The 17404-nt window shown below is 49.5% G+C and overlaps 4 protein-coding genes across 4 annotated transcripts; 2 read left to right on the plus strand and 2 right to left on the minus strand.

The window, feature by feature from the left end:
* Positions 1-9787: 9787 nt before the first annotated feature.
* Positions 9788-10858, plus strand: PtrM4_020310 (cyclin; the record flags this gene model as incomplete). Its single annotated transcript, XM_001931888.2, has 1 exon — positions 9788-10858. One exon carries the CDS (start codon positions 9788-9790, stop codon positions 10856-10858), a length of 1071 nt encoding a protein of 356 aa, XP_001931923.1.
* Positions 10859-12977: 2119 nt separating this feature from the next.
* On the plus strand, positions 12978-14924 carry PtrM4_020320 (Herpes-BLLF1 multi-domain protein; the record flags this gene model as incomplete). The annotated part of the gene is made up of 1 exon (XM_001931889.1): positions 12978-14924. The coding sequence occupies one exon, from the start codon at positions 12978-12980 to the stop codon at positions 14922-14924; it is 1947 nt and encodes a 648-aa protein (XP_001931924.1).
* A 449-nt stretch (positions 14925-15373) lies between these two features.
* Positions 15374-16108, minus strand: PtrM4_020330 (uncharacterized protein; the record flags this gene model as incomplete). The annotated part of the gene is made up of 1 exon (XM_001931890.2): positions 15374-16108. The coding sequence occupies one exon, from the start codon at positions 16106-16108 to the stop codon at positions 15374-15376; it is 735 nt and encodes a 244-aa protein (XP_001931925.2).
* Positions 16109-16413: 305 nt separating this feature from the next.
* Positions 16414-16867, minus strand: PtrM4_020340 (uncharacterized protein; the record flags this gene model as incomplete). The annotated part of the gene is made up of 2 exons (XM_066103396.1): positions 16414-16464; positions 16529-16867. 2 exons carry the CDS (start codon positions 16865-16867, stop codon positions 16414-16416), a joined length of 390 nt encoding a protein of 129 aa, XP_065965598.1.
* Between the last annotated feature and the right edge of the window lie 537 nt (positions 16868-17404).

Raw genomic sequence — 17404 nt, forward strand, 5'->3', positions numbered from 1 at the left:
GCTCCTCGTACCAATACAGTACAGGAACACAGGGCAGCATATGAGCGACTACAGGCGGCAAACCGAACTACGCCTACCGACGCTGCAAGAAGTACTGGCATTATGCCGTTTCGACATAGTATGCCTCAGGCATCTGTTTCTGAGGATCGATCCAATCGGAATCGGAATCGTAGCAATGCATTACAAAATCCCACGACTGTAGATCAACCACATCAGCGAACAGAGGAACGCTCATACAGTCGTACTTCTACATACAGTCGTACCTCTACATACGGCTGGCGAAATCAATCACCAGAACAGGCCCAACCTGCGTTGTTTCCAAATGCAGGTGACTTTACACCGTACTTTTCAAACCTCCAGTCCCACCGACCTCATGGCAGCGAACCGCCACCGCGTCCACCTACACGTGCTTATCGCCCGGGACCCGGCGCTACCCACCTACAACCAACGCGCGATGGCCCTCTGACAGCCCTGGCTCCTGATCAAGGCACTGGGACGACTAGTCGTCGCACACGCTCACCAATTTTTCGTGGCACAACGACAGCACGCACGCATAGGCGCATACCCCCCGAGCAGCGCGATCAGGAGAATGACGGGGACAGAGCGATGATGAGACGGGAAGAGGGAAACATCAATGCAAGACACACAGACGATGAGCAGCAGATGAATGAGACGCCACCGAGGACCGGGCCCGTTGAGCGGCGGTTGCATGAGTAGGCAGTTTTTAGGCAGAGGGATATGAGGAATGAGGGTGAGTATTCTAGTATTAGCATCGTCAGCGTAAATAGGTTAATCGCCTCAACCACATAGATTAGGCGCACGAATGCATACTTTTTCTTGTGGAAGTATTCCCTGCAGTTGTTCTGCAGGACTCATACGTTGTGGAATGCATTTCAGAAACCCATTGTATCCGCCAGCATCATCAGCACCGTCAACGTTGCTCGAGCCCCCAAAACAGCCACAGCATGTCCGACATATGCGCAAAGACATAAACTCACGCCTCTAAAAAAATTCCCCGCTCTGATATGTGTTCTTCCTAGTCACTTTCAGCTTCTCAAAGTATAAAACCCACACTGTCCCTTCTCCAACTCACAACAACCATCATTCATCAACACCCTGCGTCCTAAAAATACGCCTTTCAACCGTATTATGTCTGTGTGCCTGCTTGTGTCCTTTCCAAAATTGACAGACAACAGAAAAATGTCTTTCCGCTTTTGTTTGGGATTTCAAAGACAAGGAAAACGCTGATCATGTGTCTGTGGCGCTGTTGCCTGCGGGTATGTGTGCGGTCACCTGGCTGTCTCTATTCGGCCTAGCATATAGGCTAGTGATGAATATATAAACGTCGCTTGGGTGCTGGGAGCTTTCTCTCTTCTTTATCACTATTTTCTACGTTTCTAAAATTTGGGGTTTACTAAAACACATACATTCATTGGATGAGGGGGTGGAGTGGAGGGGAGGGGAGCAGTGTTCCAGTCTTCTACTTTCTACTTTCTGTCTTCTAAAATAGCTAGGAACATTGGTCATGGACGCTGCCTGTGGACTAAAACCCTGCCCAAGTGAGATGGATGTTTCCTGTTTTTTTCTAAAAGTACCATGGGTACAAGGGCATGCGAGGTGGATTGTGAGGATACTACTTTATTTTCTAAAACATACGCAATCGGGTTTCATGGTGGAGTGTCTAAAAGAAGAACAAAATGAGGCAATGGAGTGTGTTCTGCTCTTTCTCTGAAAAATAACGAAGAACTGTATGGTGGGGTATAAAAATTATGACTGACCTCGCAGATGATTTTCTCCTCTTTCTCTAAAATGGCAGATTAAGGAGATCGATGAGGGTTGAAAATCAGCTCTTGACCTCCTTGATGGTGTCTTCTCCGCGCTTTTCTAAAAAAAAAAACCAACAGTCATACATGATGGTGTTTCCTCCTTTCTATAAAAAGAACGACACAAGAGCCCGATGAGGGGTTAAAAATCACTAATACTACATTTCGATGGTGTCTTCTCTTCTGCGCTTTTCTAAAAACTATCTTCCGGGACTATGATGGTGTTCCCTTTTTTCTCTAAAACTAGCAGAAAAATCACCCCATGAGGGCTTAAAACTACAGGTAAAGAGTTCATGGTGTCTTCTCCTCTCCGCCTTTCTAAAAACTACTCTCCGGAACTCTAATGGTGCTTCGCTGCTTTTCTGAAATATGATGCGTAAAGGCCTGATAAAGAAAACAGAGATCTAGTTCCTTCATGGTGTCTTCTTCTCTGTGCTTTTCAAAAGTTTGCACGGTTGCCTTGCATGGTGTTCCTCTCTTTTCTCTAAACGAAGTATTCAACTCGCGTATGGTGTTTCCTTCTTTCTCTGAAACTACACGGATCCCCACCCTATAACGGATTGAAATTACACAAGTTTGGATTTCATGGTTTCTTCTCCTCTGCGCTTTTATAAAATCACCTCATGCGCCCGAGATGGTGTTCCTCTGCTTTTCTGAAAATTGGATGATAATATGGGCGGCGGATAAAATACACTCGGTACCTACCCATGGTGTTTCCTCGGGAGATTCTGACACTACGGTATGAACTTCCTATTGTGTTCCTCCCCTTTTCTAAGCGATGACGTTGACTCTGAATGGAAAGAAATTTCCTACGCAGCGTCTATATGGTGTTTCCTCCAAGTGTGCTGGGAGAAACAACATGGAGTTGACATATTGAGCGACCGGAGAATTGAAAATACCGAAAATGCCGAGGATGTTCTTCCCGACTCTGGCTTTTCTAAACAAGCTGGGTCACTTTAAAACACGGATTCAGAGGATGAATGTCGTTTTCTCCGCGCTTTCTTAAAAACTATTATTGGCATACGTTGGTTATGTTGAGTAACTTGAGAAATTGAAAATCGAAACGACGAACAGTTATGTTGTTCCTGTCTCTGACTTTTCTGAAATACGCTAGGTTCGTCTGAATCACCAATATAAAAACTGGGTTGTTCTTTCCAAGTATTTTGAAAACTACATCTTTCGGTGTTATATTGAGTAACTCGAAAATCGAAAACCGCTAAGAATAGCGGTTATGTTGTTCCTATCTCTGGCCTTTCTAGAATACGCTCACTTGCTCCAAAATAAAAGTTTGGAGAAGTATGTCGTTCTCTCTGTGTGTTCCAGAATTCAGATCCCCGGATAGATGCCAAGGAACCGAAAAAACGTGAAATATAAAGTGGCCATGTTGTCCCCCTCTCTCCTCCTTTCCAAACATGCTGGAGTTCTTTAAAAAATCAAGAAGCAACAAGTTCATGTTGTTCTCTCCGAGGATTCTAAAATCTACGTTGTAGTAAACATGCTGAGCAACGAAAAAAAGAAATGACCTTAAGGGAGAGATCATGTTGTTTCAGCCTCTCCTCTTTTCCAAAACATGCCGGATTCCTCCAAAATACGGCATTGAAAAACTCTATGTCGTTCTTTCCGAGTATTTCAAAAATCAAGTTATGAAACTACGTGTTAAGCAACTAGAAAATTGGAAACTATAGCGGTATGGCTACTACCCTCCTCCTATCTCTACTCTTTCTAAAATACGCTGGATGTCGGATCACAGATATCAACGATATCTCAGCCACGTGATCGGCCGCATTGATCTCGGTCACGCGAGCAGGCGCACTGACCGCGGCGTCCGAGCAGCGCTCAGACCAGACCTCCTATATCTAGCTCTTCCATAGTTCTCCTTCACAATCAATCAGAACCATCACCGAACAGAATGCATTCCTAGTTATCGTTATTTCCTTTCAGCACTAGTACTACAGCCCTACCAACACTGGATCTCTTTAAAAATATGTAGTAGCTATACATGTTGTCCCCTCCAGCAACCAGTTCCAACAAATCTATTAAAACTTTCAGGCTTACGTGTAATGTCTAGAACATTCCGACGACTTGAAAATTATCAGCTTATCTGCTTTGCTACCTATTCTCTTCTAGGCGCTGATGTAAGCAGACCTTGGGAGGGGGTAGTATAAAAACTTTGGTTTCTGCGGATACCTTCTTCCTTCTTACATTAAACTTGGAAACTTATTTCTAAAAGTTATAGAAGAATTTCATAATGATTTCCGCGACTTTTTTCTAAATCATCGACCGCTACGCGGTATGTTTCGGTGTTTGCACCAAAAACAATCTTCTGTTGTCCCAAATTTTTGTGTCTACCTCTACCTCAAAATATTACGGAAAACTCCTGGAAGTTTCTGCTTTTCACTCACAATTCAAAAGGACTTGACGCATGTTTCATGGTGTGAGACCAGCGGCATCGCGGCCTATAAATTCCAACTCCGCTGTGGATCTACTCTTTACTTCTTTCTCTCTATTTCCCTCAATCTATTTACAAAAGATATTCCCTGCCGCCTATATGGGCTGCTCTCTTCCCCGCTGCTTTTTAGAAAACTCGGCGCTATAAACGATTTGTTTCTTTCTGCGGATTAGAAAAAGAGCTGAATAGTACCAATGAGACTGGAGACTCGTCTCCTATCTTATTTATACCACGAAAATCATCTGGAACCCACTTCACTTCTTTCCCTCACTTTTCCCACCCAATTTGCTAAAATCCGGGAGCACGGAAAAATGGACTGCTCTCTTTAAAACTACCTTTCTAAAATAGAACGCCGTAGGCTATTATGATTTCTATCTGCGGACTAAACCAAAGAGAAAACCAATGCGTGAGTCGGAGGCTCGTCTCCTATCTTATTTGTTCCACAAAAATCTTCTGAAAATCCTTTGTTGACTGGCACATGTTGCCTTCTTCGCTGCTTCCTTGTCTAAAAATGAACCACACAGGTGTTATGGTTTTCTCTGCTTTCTAATATCTCCTAAACACCACACTAAAGCTGATGATGTGCTCTCTGTTGCTGTATTCTTTGAAAAATAAATACCGCCATGGACGCATAACTTTCCCCGCTTTCTTCTACCTATTCCTACGCTATATAAACCTGAGTGGTCTTCTCTCCTTCTTCCTCTTCTTCTATCTTTCTTTCTTACATAAATCCATGTGTTGGGAATCGAACCTGCGGTAGATAAGGCAGCTGGTTGCTGCATGCACGAGCTTGGATTACACGGCTGACTAAGCCGTGTGGTCCGAGCTCTAGCTGCTGCCTTACTGCCGACCTCCCTCCACCTCCATAGAACAACAAGAACAATCACAATCATTTCAACTCGTTGCAACGAAGGTGATTCCGATACCTTAGCCGTATCAACACCATGGCTTTTAAAAAGGATACAAAAACGACCTTTATGTGTGCTCTTCTGTCTTTCCAAAATCGACGAAATGTCTACGAATGACTTCTGTCGTCCTTCCAAACCGAACCACTGTGCCTCGATGTGTCTGAGATTTTCGGTTCTATATTAAAATTAGTCTGCGCAAACTTAGATGAGCTTTCCTCTGAGGTCTTGGGTATAAAATTGGGTGGCGCACACCTTTCTTCCTATTCTACATTTACTTTACACCTCTTTGTGCTACCAAAAGGGACGTTTACATGAATAATGGTGGTGCTGTTCTCTCCTCTTTCCTATTTCAAACTTACTCTTTACTCCTTTGTACCATTAAAACATATATCCAAATATCAAATGGTGGTATTACTCTCTCCTCTTTCCTCTTTTACAAATATTCTACACTCCTTTGTGTCAAAATAAAATGAGAAGCAGACAAGTCCATGATAGTGTTGCCCTCTCCCCCCATTTCTTTTTTGAAAAACACGACCCCTCTTTCAATGTTTTTGGTCTCCCAGTCTTATTGCCGAAAATCAATCTACCTCTGTTTCCGAGGCGATACCCCAGGAGGGCAGAAACATGAATACCAGGAAAAGCACCAACTCTTCTGTCCTCTACTAAAGCTCACTCAAAGAATTGTATATTGAAAATACGTCAACTTCGGAGATATGCTCTCTTCTACTCCCGAAATATTTCCTCATGTAAAATAATACTTCTACTCCACCCTTTCCAAGATCATGGACTTTTTATGCCATGGACGCTGGCACCACTTACTTGAAAATATCGCAAAAGCTCTTCCTTGAAATAAAAACAATTGCTACACTCTTGATGCAGGACTACGATATAAAAGTCATCACTCGACCGTCTTCTTCTCTCCTCACTACCTTATTCCGTGCGAACTCTGAACGCCCAAACAATTTGGCGATGACGTCCTTTTTCTCTAAAACTCCAAAATCAGTCACAAATGTCTCTGAAAATCTACGTCTTGGTCGTCTCATGGTGGTGAAGTAAATCGTGTGTGGCCTCCGCGACGGTACATTTCTAGTGTAGCTTCTAGGACGGCGGATGTTGGTAGGCCTTGTACAATCGTACGGGTGAATAACAACAACGAGGTTCTTCTTGTGACTGGTATTGGTATTTTGATCTATGAACGGGGTTACTACGAAGGTATACCTGAGCTCGGCGCAAGTCGGACCGAAGTAGGATCGAGGCGGGTAGCTTGTTCAGCGTTGGGTGATAGGGTATGTGTATACCGACAGCGGAGGTATTAAAAACAATAGCTACTCTTTCGGCTTTCGTACTTTTATTTCTACTTGCGAAACTATTGTTGAAAATTCTTAAAAATTAGACGACTGGAAATATGTTTTCCGGACTTCCAAAGTCTTCTCTAGAACCGATGAGATTGGAATAGATGTCGTTCTTCGCCGAGACACTCAAAAAATACGTAGTTACCATCAAAGGAGTGCGTTTATTGCCATGCAGCCTAATTTTATGGAGGACTCAATGTATGCCCGGTGAAATGAGGGACCTCCAGAGTGATATAAATACGCTTTCCAATACATTCCCGCGCGTTGCACTACTATAGCGGGCCGATAAACGTTCGCATGACGTACTTTTAAACTCAAATGGTAACCTAGTATATCGCGCAAAGAATCAGGGGATGTAGACATGAGTGTAATATTCAGCTTTGTGGGAGCGCGTGCTTGATAAGAGGTGATACTAGCCCATGCACCGCGTGTTGCACGGCATGACCTCGTTGAACCATAATGGCAAATGGCGCATGGCCAAGAAGCCGCTGTCAAAATAGTCATGTCCCAACAGCGCCAGAAAGCCATTCTGCCGACCATTTCCGGGGCGGTCGAAACATGTGGTATGCCAGATGATGGGCCGTTATTTGACACGATGCGGGGTCATGCCTCCAAGACGGAGAGTTGAATGGTATTGATGATGAGGTCGTGTGTGGCTGCGGCATAGTCTACTAAGAAAACCAAGCCCAAGACGCGACAGGCCCCTGGGGAACAGTGGCCTTGTTGAGGCAGAGATGGTGACGTTGGTGACTTTGGTGACTACCACAGCTGACTGCTGAAACCTCGAAGCGCTGAGTTGTCAGCCGGAAGGTTACACGGCCGTAGCCGCCAACCCTCAAACAGCAGCAGAGCAGATCTCCCGGCATGCAGCAAGCAGATTGCGCAACGAACCACATACCTGGATAAGAATAACGGTCGCAATGGGGACCGACGTTGCCAAATCCAGGCAACACGAGGGCTTCTTGGTGGGCGGCACGCACAGGGCCGGCCTCGATATAGCAGCCGCTGTCGGGGGGTGGCGACTAGTACAGAGCCGCATTCATCAGGCGCCTCGCTTAGACAGGCGGCTAGTCCGCTTTCGGGACTTGTTGCTGCAGGGGTCAGATTCGAGGTAGATTGAGTTCTCGCGGACTTGTCGTCCGTATTCAACGGTGACATACCCCACGCCAGCTCGAGGCCCAGGCGGACGTGGACCACGTAGAGGCAGGTAGTAGCGGCCTGGCCGAGACAAGGTTTGATAGACGTGTCTTGTCAGGAGACAAGAAGCAGCACTACAGAGTAGGTGCAGATGTCTCAGTCGGTTGGCCACGACCTTCTAGAAGAAGCAAAGGCTCGGCGGGGAGAGTCATTGGCCGTGTGGCTGAGGCGGTGCAGCGGCTGTTGAGGAGGGCCACAAGGCTCGAGAGAGAGGAACAGGCTCTGCATGGCCATTGATTGGGGCACTGTAATTGCTGGCATCTGGCCTCGGCCAAAGAGGCTGGTCAGTTGTCGGATGTAAACAGGAGGGTTGAAACGAACGATGACTTGTTTGCAGTATGCGTTGGCCAATCGAGACGGGGTGCTAGAGTGCTAGACCCTGCGCATGACGGCGATCTTATGCGTGGCCGTGGGCACCATCTGGCCGAGCCTGTGGAGGGGACACGCTGTCATGCGATTGAGAGATGGCAGGAGGCTTGCCAAATTGGGCCGTGATGCAAGGTGGGTGGTGGAGAGATGGAGTGGCATGCAGACATGCCGACACACACTGATGCTGACATGCGCAGAGGGGCAGCATGGCAAAGCCTTCAGTGGCCACCGAGCATTCGGCCGACTTTGACGTTCGTTATGCAGACGGCTGAGCCACACTGTGCACCACATCAAGCACATCTCAATCTGCTACGCATTGCAACGCGTGTTCGTAGGGAAAGAATGCTTTTCCTGCCCAATCCACCTAGGACATGCCCATTTGCATCTTCCGGGTTGGCAGGAGGCTGGGTAATGTCGCATTTTCGCATGCTTGCCCTGGCACTGGGCACCACACCGTCGTCATTGTCACCGTGTTGGCCGAGTAGGTGAATGCGCCCGGGCAGTATCTTCTGCCAGGTATATGGGAGCAGGTGTGCTGCTACTGCGTGGTCGCCTGCTATTCATCAACCACTGCTAGACGGGTCCACTCTGCCCGACTCACCGCCTCAGTTCTCCATCGACCAAGCCGGAAACGTGACCCAACTAAAAGGCCAGCAGACACTCTAGTCCCGGCGAGTTATTCCCCACGCACGAGTACATAGCGGTCACTGCTGCCGCAAACTTCAAGTGTCTGCAGCGCCAGCAAACGTCGTTGTAGTCGACCGCTGCGCCAACCAAGACACCTCAACTTTCCATCCATCCATCCTGTCCCAACATCCAGTCCTTGACCAACATCACCGACGGTAGTAAGCGACACCTCTCAAACAAACTCGACTGTCCTTCGAAACGCGACCCGCTACATACGTCGATTGGCTGTCAGCTCGTCGCGCCTCAGTGTCTCCCGCACCGCTCTGCAAACCATTGGCTTGTACTTGAAACACCCTATTCCTGGGGTCCTGCACAATACCACTCGCAATCTTGCCCCCCGACAAACTCGGCCATACAGCCGCTGGCCTGATTCTGGCGTTGCGCGCTACGTCGCCGTCGCTTTCCCGTATCCACTCTTCATTGGATCCCACACGCAGCCGCCGAACCACCGACCTGTTGGATCCCATTCCCAACTTAGCACCGCATCTGCACCCGCCCAAGGGTCTGTCGGTCATAAGTATCACGCTTTCTGCCGTCGATACTGCTTCACTCACTGTCAGTCCCGACTTCACTTCTTCTTCATCCTCCCTTCTTTCGCTCCCTGCCATCCTAGCGGTGCAGGTGCATTCCCCACTCCGGTAGTGACAAGCGTTACACCCTACCACACTCCCACTTCCCAGATCGGCAGCGCCGTCCACACTCTCCCTTGCCAAAAGGAACCAAAAAACACTACTGCTTTGCCTTTCTCCGACTGGACTCGGAAACTCACCGCTTTAATATTCGCTCAATTGCCATTTCCACCGAGCCTTGTGTTGCTACCCAGCCACACAAACTGCCTTGGACATCCGCTTACCATCCTTCAGACCGGATCCTAGTTCCGCCTCGCAGGGCATAATCATAACACACCATCATCCCTGCCCTTCAGCATCACCTACCAAGGTCAACATTCACTTTAAAGAGTCAAACATTTCCCCACTTGCATCTTCGCCACAAAACATCGCCATGCCTTACTCACCAAACCTCGCCGCCGAGAACCAGGCCGCTCTCGACCACTTCATCCAACTCCCCGTCTCAAATGACATGATCTCGTACCTTGCGCAAAAGGCCACACAAGTCATCCGCTGCGAACCATCAGTCAACAAGAACCTTCCTCCCACCCCACCGGCCTCGCCTCCTCAGTATGCTGCCTCCAGCCGGGATCCCGCCCTCCCATCAGTAGAAGAGTTCATCACGTCCATTGTCGAGAGGTCACATGTCCAGACCGCAACCCTGATGACTTCGCTCGTATACCTTAGCCGGTTACGGTCTCGTCTTCCTCCTGTCGCCAAGGGTATGCGCTGCACTGTCCACCGCATCTTCCTCGCCTCCCTCATTCTTGCGGCTAAGAACCTCAACGACTCGTCGCCCAAGAACAAGCACTGGGCCCGGTACAGCGCCGTCCGTGGCTATGATAACTTCGGTTTCTCCATCACCGAAGTAAACCTGATGGAGAAGCAGTTGCTTTTCCTCCTCGACTGGGACCTCCGCATCAACCCCGATGACCTCTACTACCACTTTGAGCCTTTCCTGGCTCCCATCCGCGTCTGGCAAGGTCGCCAGGCTGAGAAGGCCAGGCTTGCCGAGAAGGAGAAGGAGCTTGCCCGCCAGCAGTACCAGCTCACCGCCGAGAACCTCTCGCGCACCGTGCATCCGTATGCATCAAACTCTTCCATGGCCTCATATGCATCCCGCGCACAGGCGCACCGTGCACACTACGCACCATCCTCCCGCGCTCAATCACGCACTCCATCGCTATCACCCCCCACCCGAAGCTCCTCTAGCTCCACTTCGTCGGAATCTCCCATCAGCATTCACGACGAGCCCTCCGACACTGTCCTGCAGCGCTACGATGCCGACCAAGGCGCCAATGTTGTATATATCAATGGTCCTATCCCATACGCCCAAAAGCAGCAGCACTCACTCCCGCTCTACGACACTCAGCCTTCCAAGAAGGTCAAGACGTCGGCGGGTGGCCTTTTCAGCAGAATGTTCGGTCAGACCGGTGCCTATGCGGGCCGACAGACCGGCTATTAATGCTATTCGCTTTGTCAAACACTTTCGTTTACTAGACCCACGACTTTCTTTTTTTTTCGTTTCATTGTTGATGGTCTTGAAAAAGAGATCATAGGGTGTCTTATGGATGACACAATCTGGTTGGAAGATGCTCACTGGATGGACATCTCCCGCCCATCGGCTTAACTTTGCATCAGTAGGCGTTATGTTTAGCATTTGCACAACAGCATTGTACCGGCGTTGGATATCATCATCATCTATTAGCATTTTCTCCGTCGGCACGACGATCCACAGTAGTCTAGCTATATTCGCTCCCTGCCCGTGTTGCGGGTTATCGCGAGTAATGAATTTATCAAAACATTTCAATCCACCTTTCTTGGCAATAGTGCAAACGTTTCGCTTCGGGAAATGACGCTGTCATGCTCTCCTTGCAATTTCCCTATATTCTGACACTCTGGTACGCTACGGTCCGACGGCTATCCATCTGCACGTCTTCCGGGACGGGACCAGTCAAAATAAGCTGCATGCGTGAGTCATCAATACGTGGCTAGAGAATGGGTACGATAATGCACGTCAAGCGGCTAAGCGTACATGTTGAACTTTGCACATTACAAAAGCGCGATCTGCTAACTGAATCAGGCCAATACCAACACTCCGTATCACACCACGCTATACGCTTCATACTTTATCAGCAGGTGTACAGTCTGGTACAAGCCACGACAATATTACGACGCGGGTTGTATCTAATGCGGTCCTGTCACCCAATTGTTCTGCCTCGTACTACGCTTCTTTACCGGCCGCATGCGCAGCCACGTCGGGCTGACTAGTTGAACGACCATACACGATTCATAAATGTAGATTGCATGGCTGCCTACCAGCCGTGTCTATCACAAGGCTTTCAGGGCCAACTAATTCCTAAACTACTGCATCTTGTCGAACAGAAGCTGCGACCGATCAGCAAATAGGCCTTCAATGCTACCCATTCTCACCCGCGCAATATCCATAACAAGTCCACGTCAACAGGCGGTAAGCACGGTTGCTCTTCGCTCCACAACCCGAGGTCAGCATCGCAAGGCAATAAAAGCAAATGTCGTATATGCAGGAGTCGAAGTTTGGGCATCGTAGATCAAACGTGTCGTGGGTTGATGCTGCATGCATACGGGCGGTTTCAGAAGCATGTCTTAGCTGAGAAAGAATGGGTCCTGATTGGTGGAATCGGTGTAGGTCGACCAGGGTGGAAACCTGCGGGAGGTTTTAAGGTCATCCATGTGCTGTCTTTACCGCTATCCATCTGTGTTTTCTTTGTGGAAGCTACTTGTGCAATTGATGGGTACGCTGTCTGCTTACACTGGCGCTCGTGACACGTGGATGCGAATGATGTCATTCGTCTGTGCTTCCTCACCGTGATTGGTGTCACGTGGCGGTGCGTCCATGGCGACATCATGCACCAACAGCCTTCATCCCTTCTAGCTTGGTACGAACGAAAAAGCCTTAGCCGGGAAAAGCGCGGCATCTTTTCAGATCTGGGAATCTCCAGCCACACGGCACGTGAACCCGTTCACACTTGGTTGACGTAGCGCTTGTTTCAACCTTGCACTCTCAGGCCCGTCCGACTTCTCTACACCACCAATATCCTCGACAGGTGGCTTGCTACTTTGATCATCTGGGGGATATGGCTCTCTCCCTGCATCCCCGCAACATCAGCTCGGCCGTTGGGGGTGGCTTGGCATGTTCGCGTCTCCTGGAAGGCTTCGTGAGGTGCATTGCGCAATTGCGTACACAGCCCCGCCGATACATGAACACACCCTTCAGGACCCCATTTATTTTGGGCGTCTTTGTCGCCTCAATAGCGATAGATTGCAGAGATATGCCTTCATGCGGGCGAAGTTGCGGTTGAGGCTGTCCACTAACCGGGCCTTCTCCAGTGGGGCTAGGGTCTCAGGCATGAGTCTCGCCGCATCTGATACAACTACTGTTAAGACATATGCGCACGGTAGGTGACTATGCCGAACGCAAACATCATGGAAGATGTCAACTGTCAATTGCATCGTTCTACATGTACCTGTCACTCGTTGGTGCAACATTCGTTTTCCCTTCGTAACCGCTGGCCGGACCTTTTTTTCTATCTAATATCTTAGTAATGGTTCGTCAATTCACTTTTCTGCCTACTGACCGGAGAGCAACTGGAGACGATGGCCGGTCCATGAAATATAGCCATTGGGGACGATATAATACTTTCTACGGACTTTCTCTTACAACAACACTCTCGACGATACTTTTATTGGCTCAGCTCTACGAATGGCGTGTAACCGGACAACTCTTCGCTTTGGCCAACAAGTTTCCGGGTTCCGCTGCGCTTGTCGTTCAACTCCTCGCCGCATCGTTTGGTCTTTTGCATCTTGCCGTCATATGCAAACTATTCAACTATGCACTTCGAATTCGCCTTGCGCGAGTTAGCGTGTCACTGGATGTGTTGCGAACATGGGTGTTTATGACATTGATGAAAGTGGACTGGGACCTACCCCTACGATTCTTCTTTCCGGTTCTCTTCACAGCCTTCCTCAGTCTTGTGCCTGCCGCTCTCTGGGCTGGTGCGATGACAGCATCAGTCTCTACCACAGTGCAGGGCGGTTCGCTTCTGATCCCAAGCTTTGAAGATGTCTCCCTGATCAAGGAGTATCCGATGATGATAGGTAGCGCGGGACCATCTCTGCGCACACAAAAGGGGTTCTTCACCTATTCGGTTGGTCAACAACAGAGTGGACAGATCCTAGCAGCCGCAGCGGAAGCATCTTCTGGATTAGAGCCACATATCCATCGCAAGCCCGACAACACGCAATTCAGTTATCTAGGCCGTTCCTATGGTGTAGGAGCCGCAGTCGGACTAATGGACCAAAGCATCACTTCCAACACCTACGCTGCAGGCTACATCTACGAAGAGATGGGTTACTTGGCAAACGTCACCTGCAGTTACAACCGCACCTCGGACTTTACGCTTTCCGGCCCCGTCAACGAATGGATATACGCCGCATCCGGCAACCTCCCCGACAGCGAAGAAGGACCAGAGTACTCCAACTACATCGGCCACGATGGCAAAGCCATTGTAGCAATCGGTGTCGCATTCAGCGAGCGCTCACCCCGGCGCTACCTCTCCATCGCAGCCGGCGAAGCCTACGCCTTCCTCAACAACACACAATGCGAATTCGACTTCACCCCCACCCTCTTCAACATCACCGTCGACATTGGCAGTCTCAACATCACCGTCACGCCCGTGAAAACAGTACCAGACTTTAATCCAGAGCGAAACATCACACGCACCGTCCTCCGCCAATTCGAGCTCATGTCAAACGACATGACTAACCTGTACGTTTCCCTCCTAGGCGAAGCATTCAACTCCAGCATCGCCGCCTACAGAATGTCGCGCGCGTCTCAGAACCTCAGCGCCACTACCGAGGAAGAAGGCGTCATGCACGCTGTCAGCGAAAGCATGATTTCAATGGCTGATACCATGCTCGTTGCCTACGCCTCCGCACAACTCATGGTCGGCAAGATGAGCGTGCAGAAGCCAGCCGAAGTCCACATCTACGCGTTGAAATTTGGTCAACCGATCTACATCTACGCAATCTTCACTTTCAACCTCCTCGTCATTTGCGCCGTTGCGTTTGAAGCCATGCGCACGAGTGGTTGGTCCGGTCTCGGTCGTTTCAATTATCTCGATCCTCGCGATCTTATCATCGCTGCGTCTAGGGGCGGCGCGGATATCGCGTCTGCGGCGGACGATATCATGGAGCGCAGGGAGGGCAGGCGCATGAAACATCTTTGGCTGCTTTCTGATCCTGATGTTGGTAATGGCTCGTTAATTGTCAACCTAAAGGGCGATGACGACGGGCATGTTAAGATTAATGTGGGGTCGAGACAGGAGGGGGATGGAGCCGCGACCCCGGATTCGCAGTATCCGGTGGATGAGAAGAGTTCGTATTTTGAGTTTGGGGATGCCATGGCTAGTGTGCCGTTGACGCCGAAGACGCCGGCGAAGATCAAGGTGGGTATTTTTGGGTCGCATTTACCGGGGCAGGGTCGAGGTTGAGATGGGGGGTGACACGTACAAAATGTGCATATGTTTAATTCATTTCTTTCACGAGAGTTTTAGCGATTGAGTTCGCGGCTAGCAGGTTTTTCGGTGTTGAACCTGTGTATTGGTAATATCTGAGGAGGAAGCCTGGAGAGCCGGTTGGATGGAGGGGAAGATGGAGGATGTGGTTGAAAGAGACCTGGCGAGCTCACATAAACACGAGGAACAAGTTGGGCTTGGTCAATGAACATGCTGGGATGCACTCGCGACAGACGGGTCATGGAACCAAAGAAAGGATCAAGGTTGAACATGAAAGGGTAGTCAATTCTTACGCTAGACTACGTAGCAGGTAATGAGAATACAGAAGCTAAGCCATACAAACAGTAAAGGCGAGGAGTGAAAAGAGAATAAACGATACAAAACCACAAACTAGCCTCCTCCATCACGTGACCCCTGATCTAACCTCAAGTTTCACACTTCTGTTTGTCAGTAGTGAAACAGACGTCCTTGTGGTAGTAGTCCAGCGCAAAGTCGCGGATCAATCTATCTAGGCCCCGGCAGACTTTGCTGTCCTTGTTGTGCTCGTGGCAGAGAGCGTCGGCGTAGCGGAATTGGGTGGCATCAGGCCCGCGCTCTGGGCTGGGACAAGAAGCATCGAAGACTTTGTACCAATCGAGGTCAAAGTCTTCTAGAACCTTACGGGCGATGTGCTCCAGTGTGGCGCAGGTCGTGGACGGGAATTCATAATCGTCTACGCAATGAGTCATGAAGCATTCCTTGTCGGAACTCGCGTTAGCTCCAATCTTCCTGGCGTTCCCTGCCAAGACAGGTGTTGAGTCGTTTTCCACCATGGTGACTGAATCGTCGGCTTCCACAATGGTGACTGTTGCGGTGCCTGCCACAACCGTAGCTGTTCCGGTGGCTCCCAGCAAGGCAGCTAGTTCTTGCGCAGCATCGATGCTCGAATCGAGGTATTTGGTTCGGAGTTCATGCTTGACTTCTTGGCATGGGAAACCCATCAACAGTGGTTCGACTGCAGGGTCGCAGATTCGAGGATACAGTTTCTCGGCGCGATCCTTCATGACCACTTCATCGCAGTCGATGGTTGTCATGGGGTGGAACAGTTGAAGAAGGTTGCACAAGGCGAGAGTCTTGTTATCTGATGTGTACTGCATTGTGTCTGCGGGAACGGTCTCCATTGTGTCTGATGGAACCGCAATGCGTTGAGACCGCTTGTAGAAGACTTTGGCTTGACATTGAGGGACGTCCGACTTCTCCTGGGCCGCATGGTAGTCGCGGTAGGCTGCGTCGGGAAAAAAGTCGGGAACTGAGTCTGTGGGTTGTGATGCGCTCGAGGACTGCACCTGTTTGCGTGCCTCCCACCAGTCAAACCATTCGTCATCGCTGCTGTCACTGCTGCTGCCGCTGCTGGTATAATCGATCTTTGCGGTGTGTTTGTCATCATAGCAAGCTTTGATCTGTTCGAGTGACGCAGTGTCCGTAGCTAGGGTCGAGCGAGTGGGTCCACAAAGAACCAGCTCAACCTCATCTGCGGCTGTACACTGAACGGTTCCAGGGTTTGTAGAGAAGAATTCGCCACGGCAGGTATGGAAGCGGACTTTGGGCGGCTCGCCGCGAACTTTGGATAGGTCAACCCAGATCTTCGAGTCATCCTTGGGATCGATGGAGTAGGCAAAGTCAATCTCGTCAGCACCGTCGTAGATGCCATTGGTACGTGATGAGATCTTGATGGACACTCCAGGGTTCTTGACGCTACCAAGGCGCCAGGGCTCTTGGTAACGACCACCAGACTTGATGGGGAGGTTCTTCGCCCTAGAGCCATGAGGGACGTCGGGTACGGACCAGATGTAGATGGTGAAGGGACAGTTGTTGGTGACGATGGCTTTGGCCTGGGTGAGAGCCATAAGGGCGGCCACGGTGAGGATCTGGCCGAGCATGTTGCTAATGAAGTTGGGTTGTATGTTTGATGTTGAAGACCAAGGGCAATGCAGTTGGGGGAAAACAACTTGAGAGTGGGATGTAGAAGAGATGAAGATAAATGGCGAAAGAGACTCTTTTATGGGTGCTGCTGTGCATATGACGTTTGGCAGTCTCTGGGGACATCTTTCCTGCGCTGGAGGGTGCCTGTTGCTGTTACGATGACGAACATGAGGTTGCCGGGGAAGAACACTTGATGCGGCGGCAGGAGGTACACTTCACGTACTACAGAATTCCTCACCCCCACCTATCGTATATTTTCTTGGGTTGTTACTTGGCCTTATCCATCAAACCTGACTACTGCAGGCTGTCTTTTTGGACTTCAACAACTGCGTAGGGCAAGATGTAATGGTACGAATCGCAGGTGCAGCCATAACTGTTGATGCACGCCATCAAAAACACCCAATTTGGTGTGTCAACAAACGTCATGTAGCTTACAAAAGGAAAGAGCTCAGTCACGAATGTAGGTGATGGCGTAAGGGCATTGCGATTTCCCT

This window comes from Pyrenophora tritici-repentis, chromosome 1 (assembly GCF_003171515.1).
Source record: "Pyrenophora tritici-repentis strain M4 chromosome 1, whole genome shotgun sequence".
Lineage (NCBI taxonomy): Eukaryota > Fungi > Ascomycota > Dothideomycetes > Pleosporales > Pleosporaceae > Pyrenophora > Pyrenophora tritici-repentis.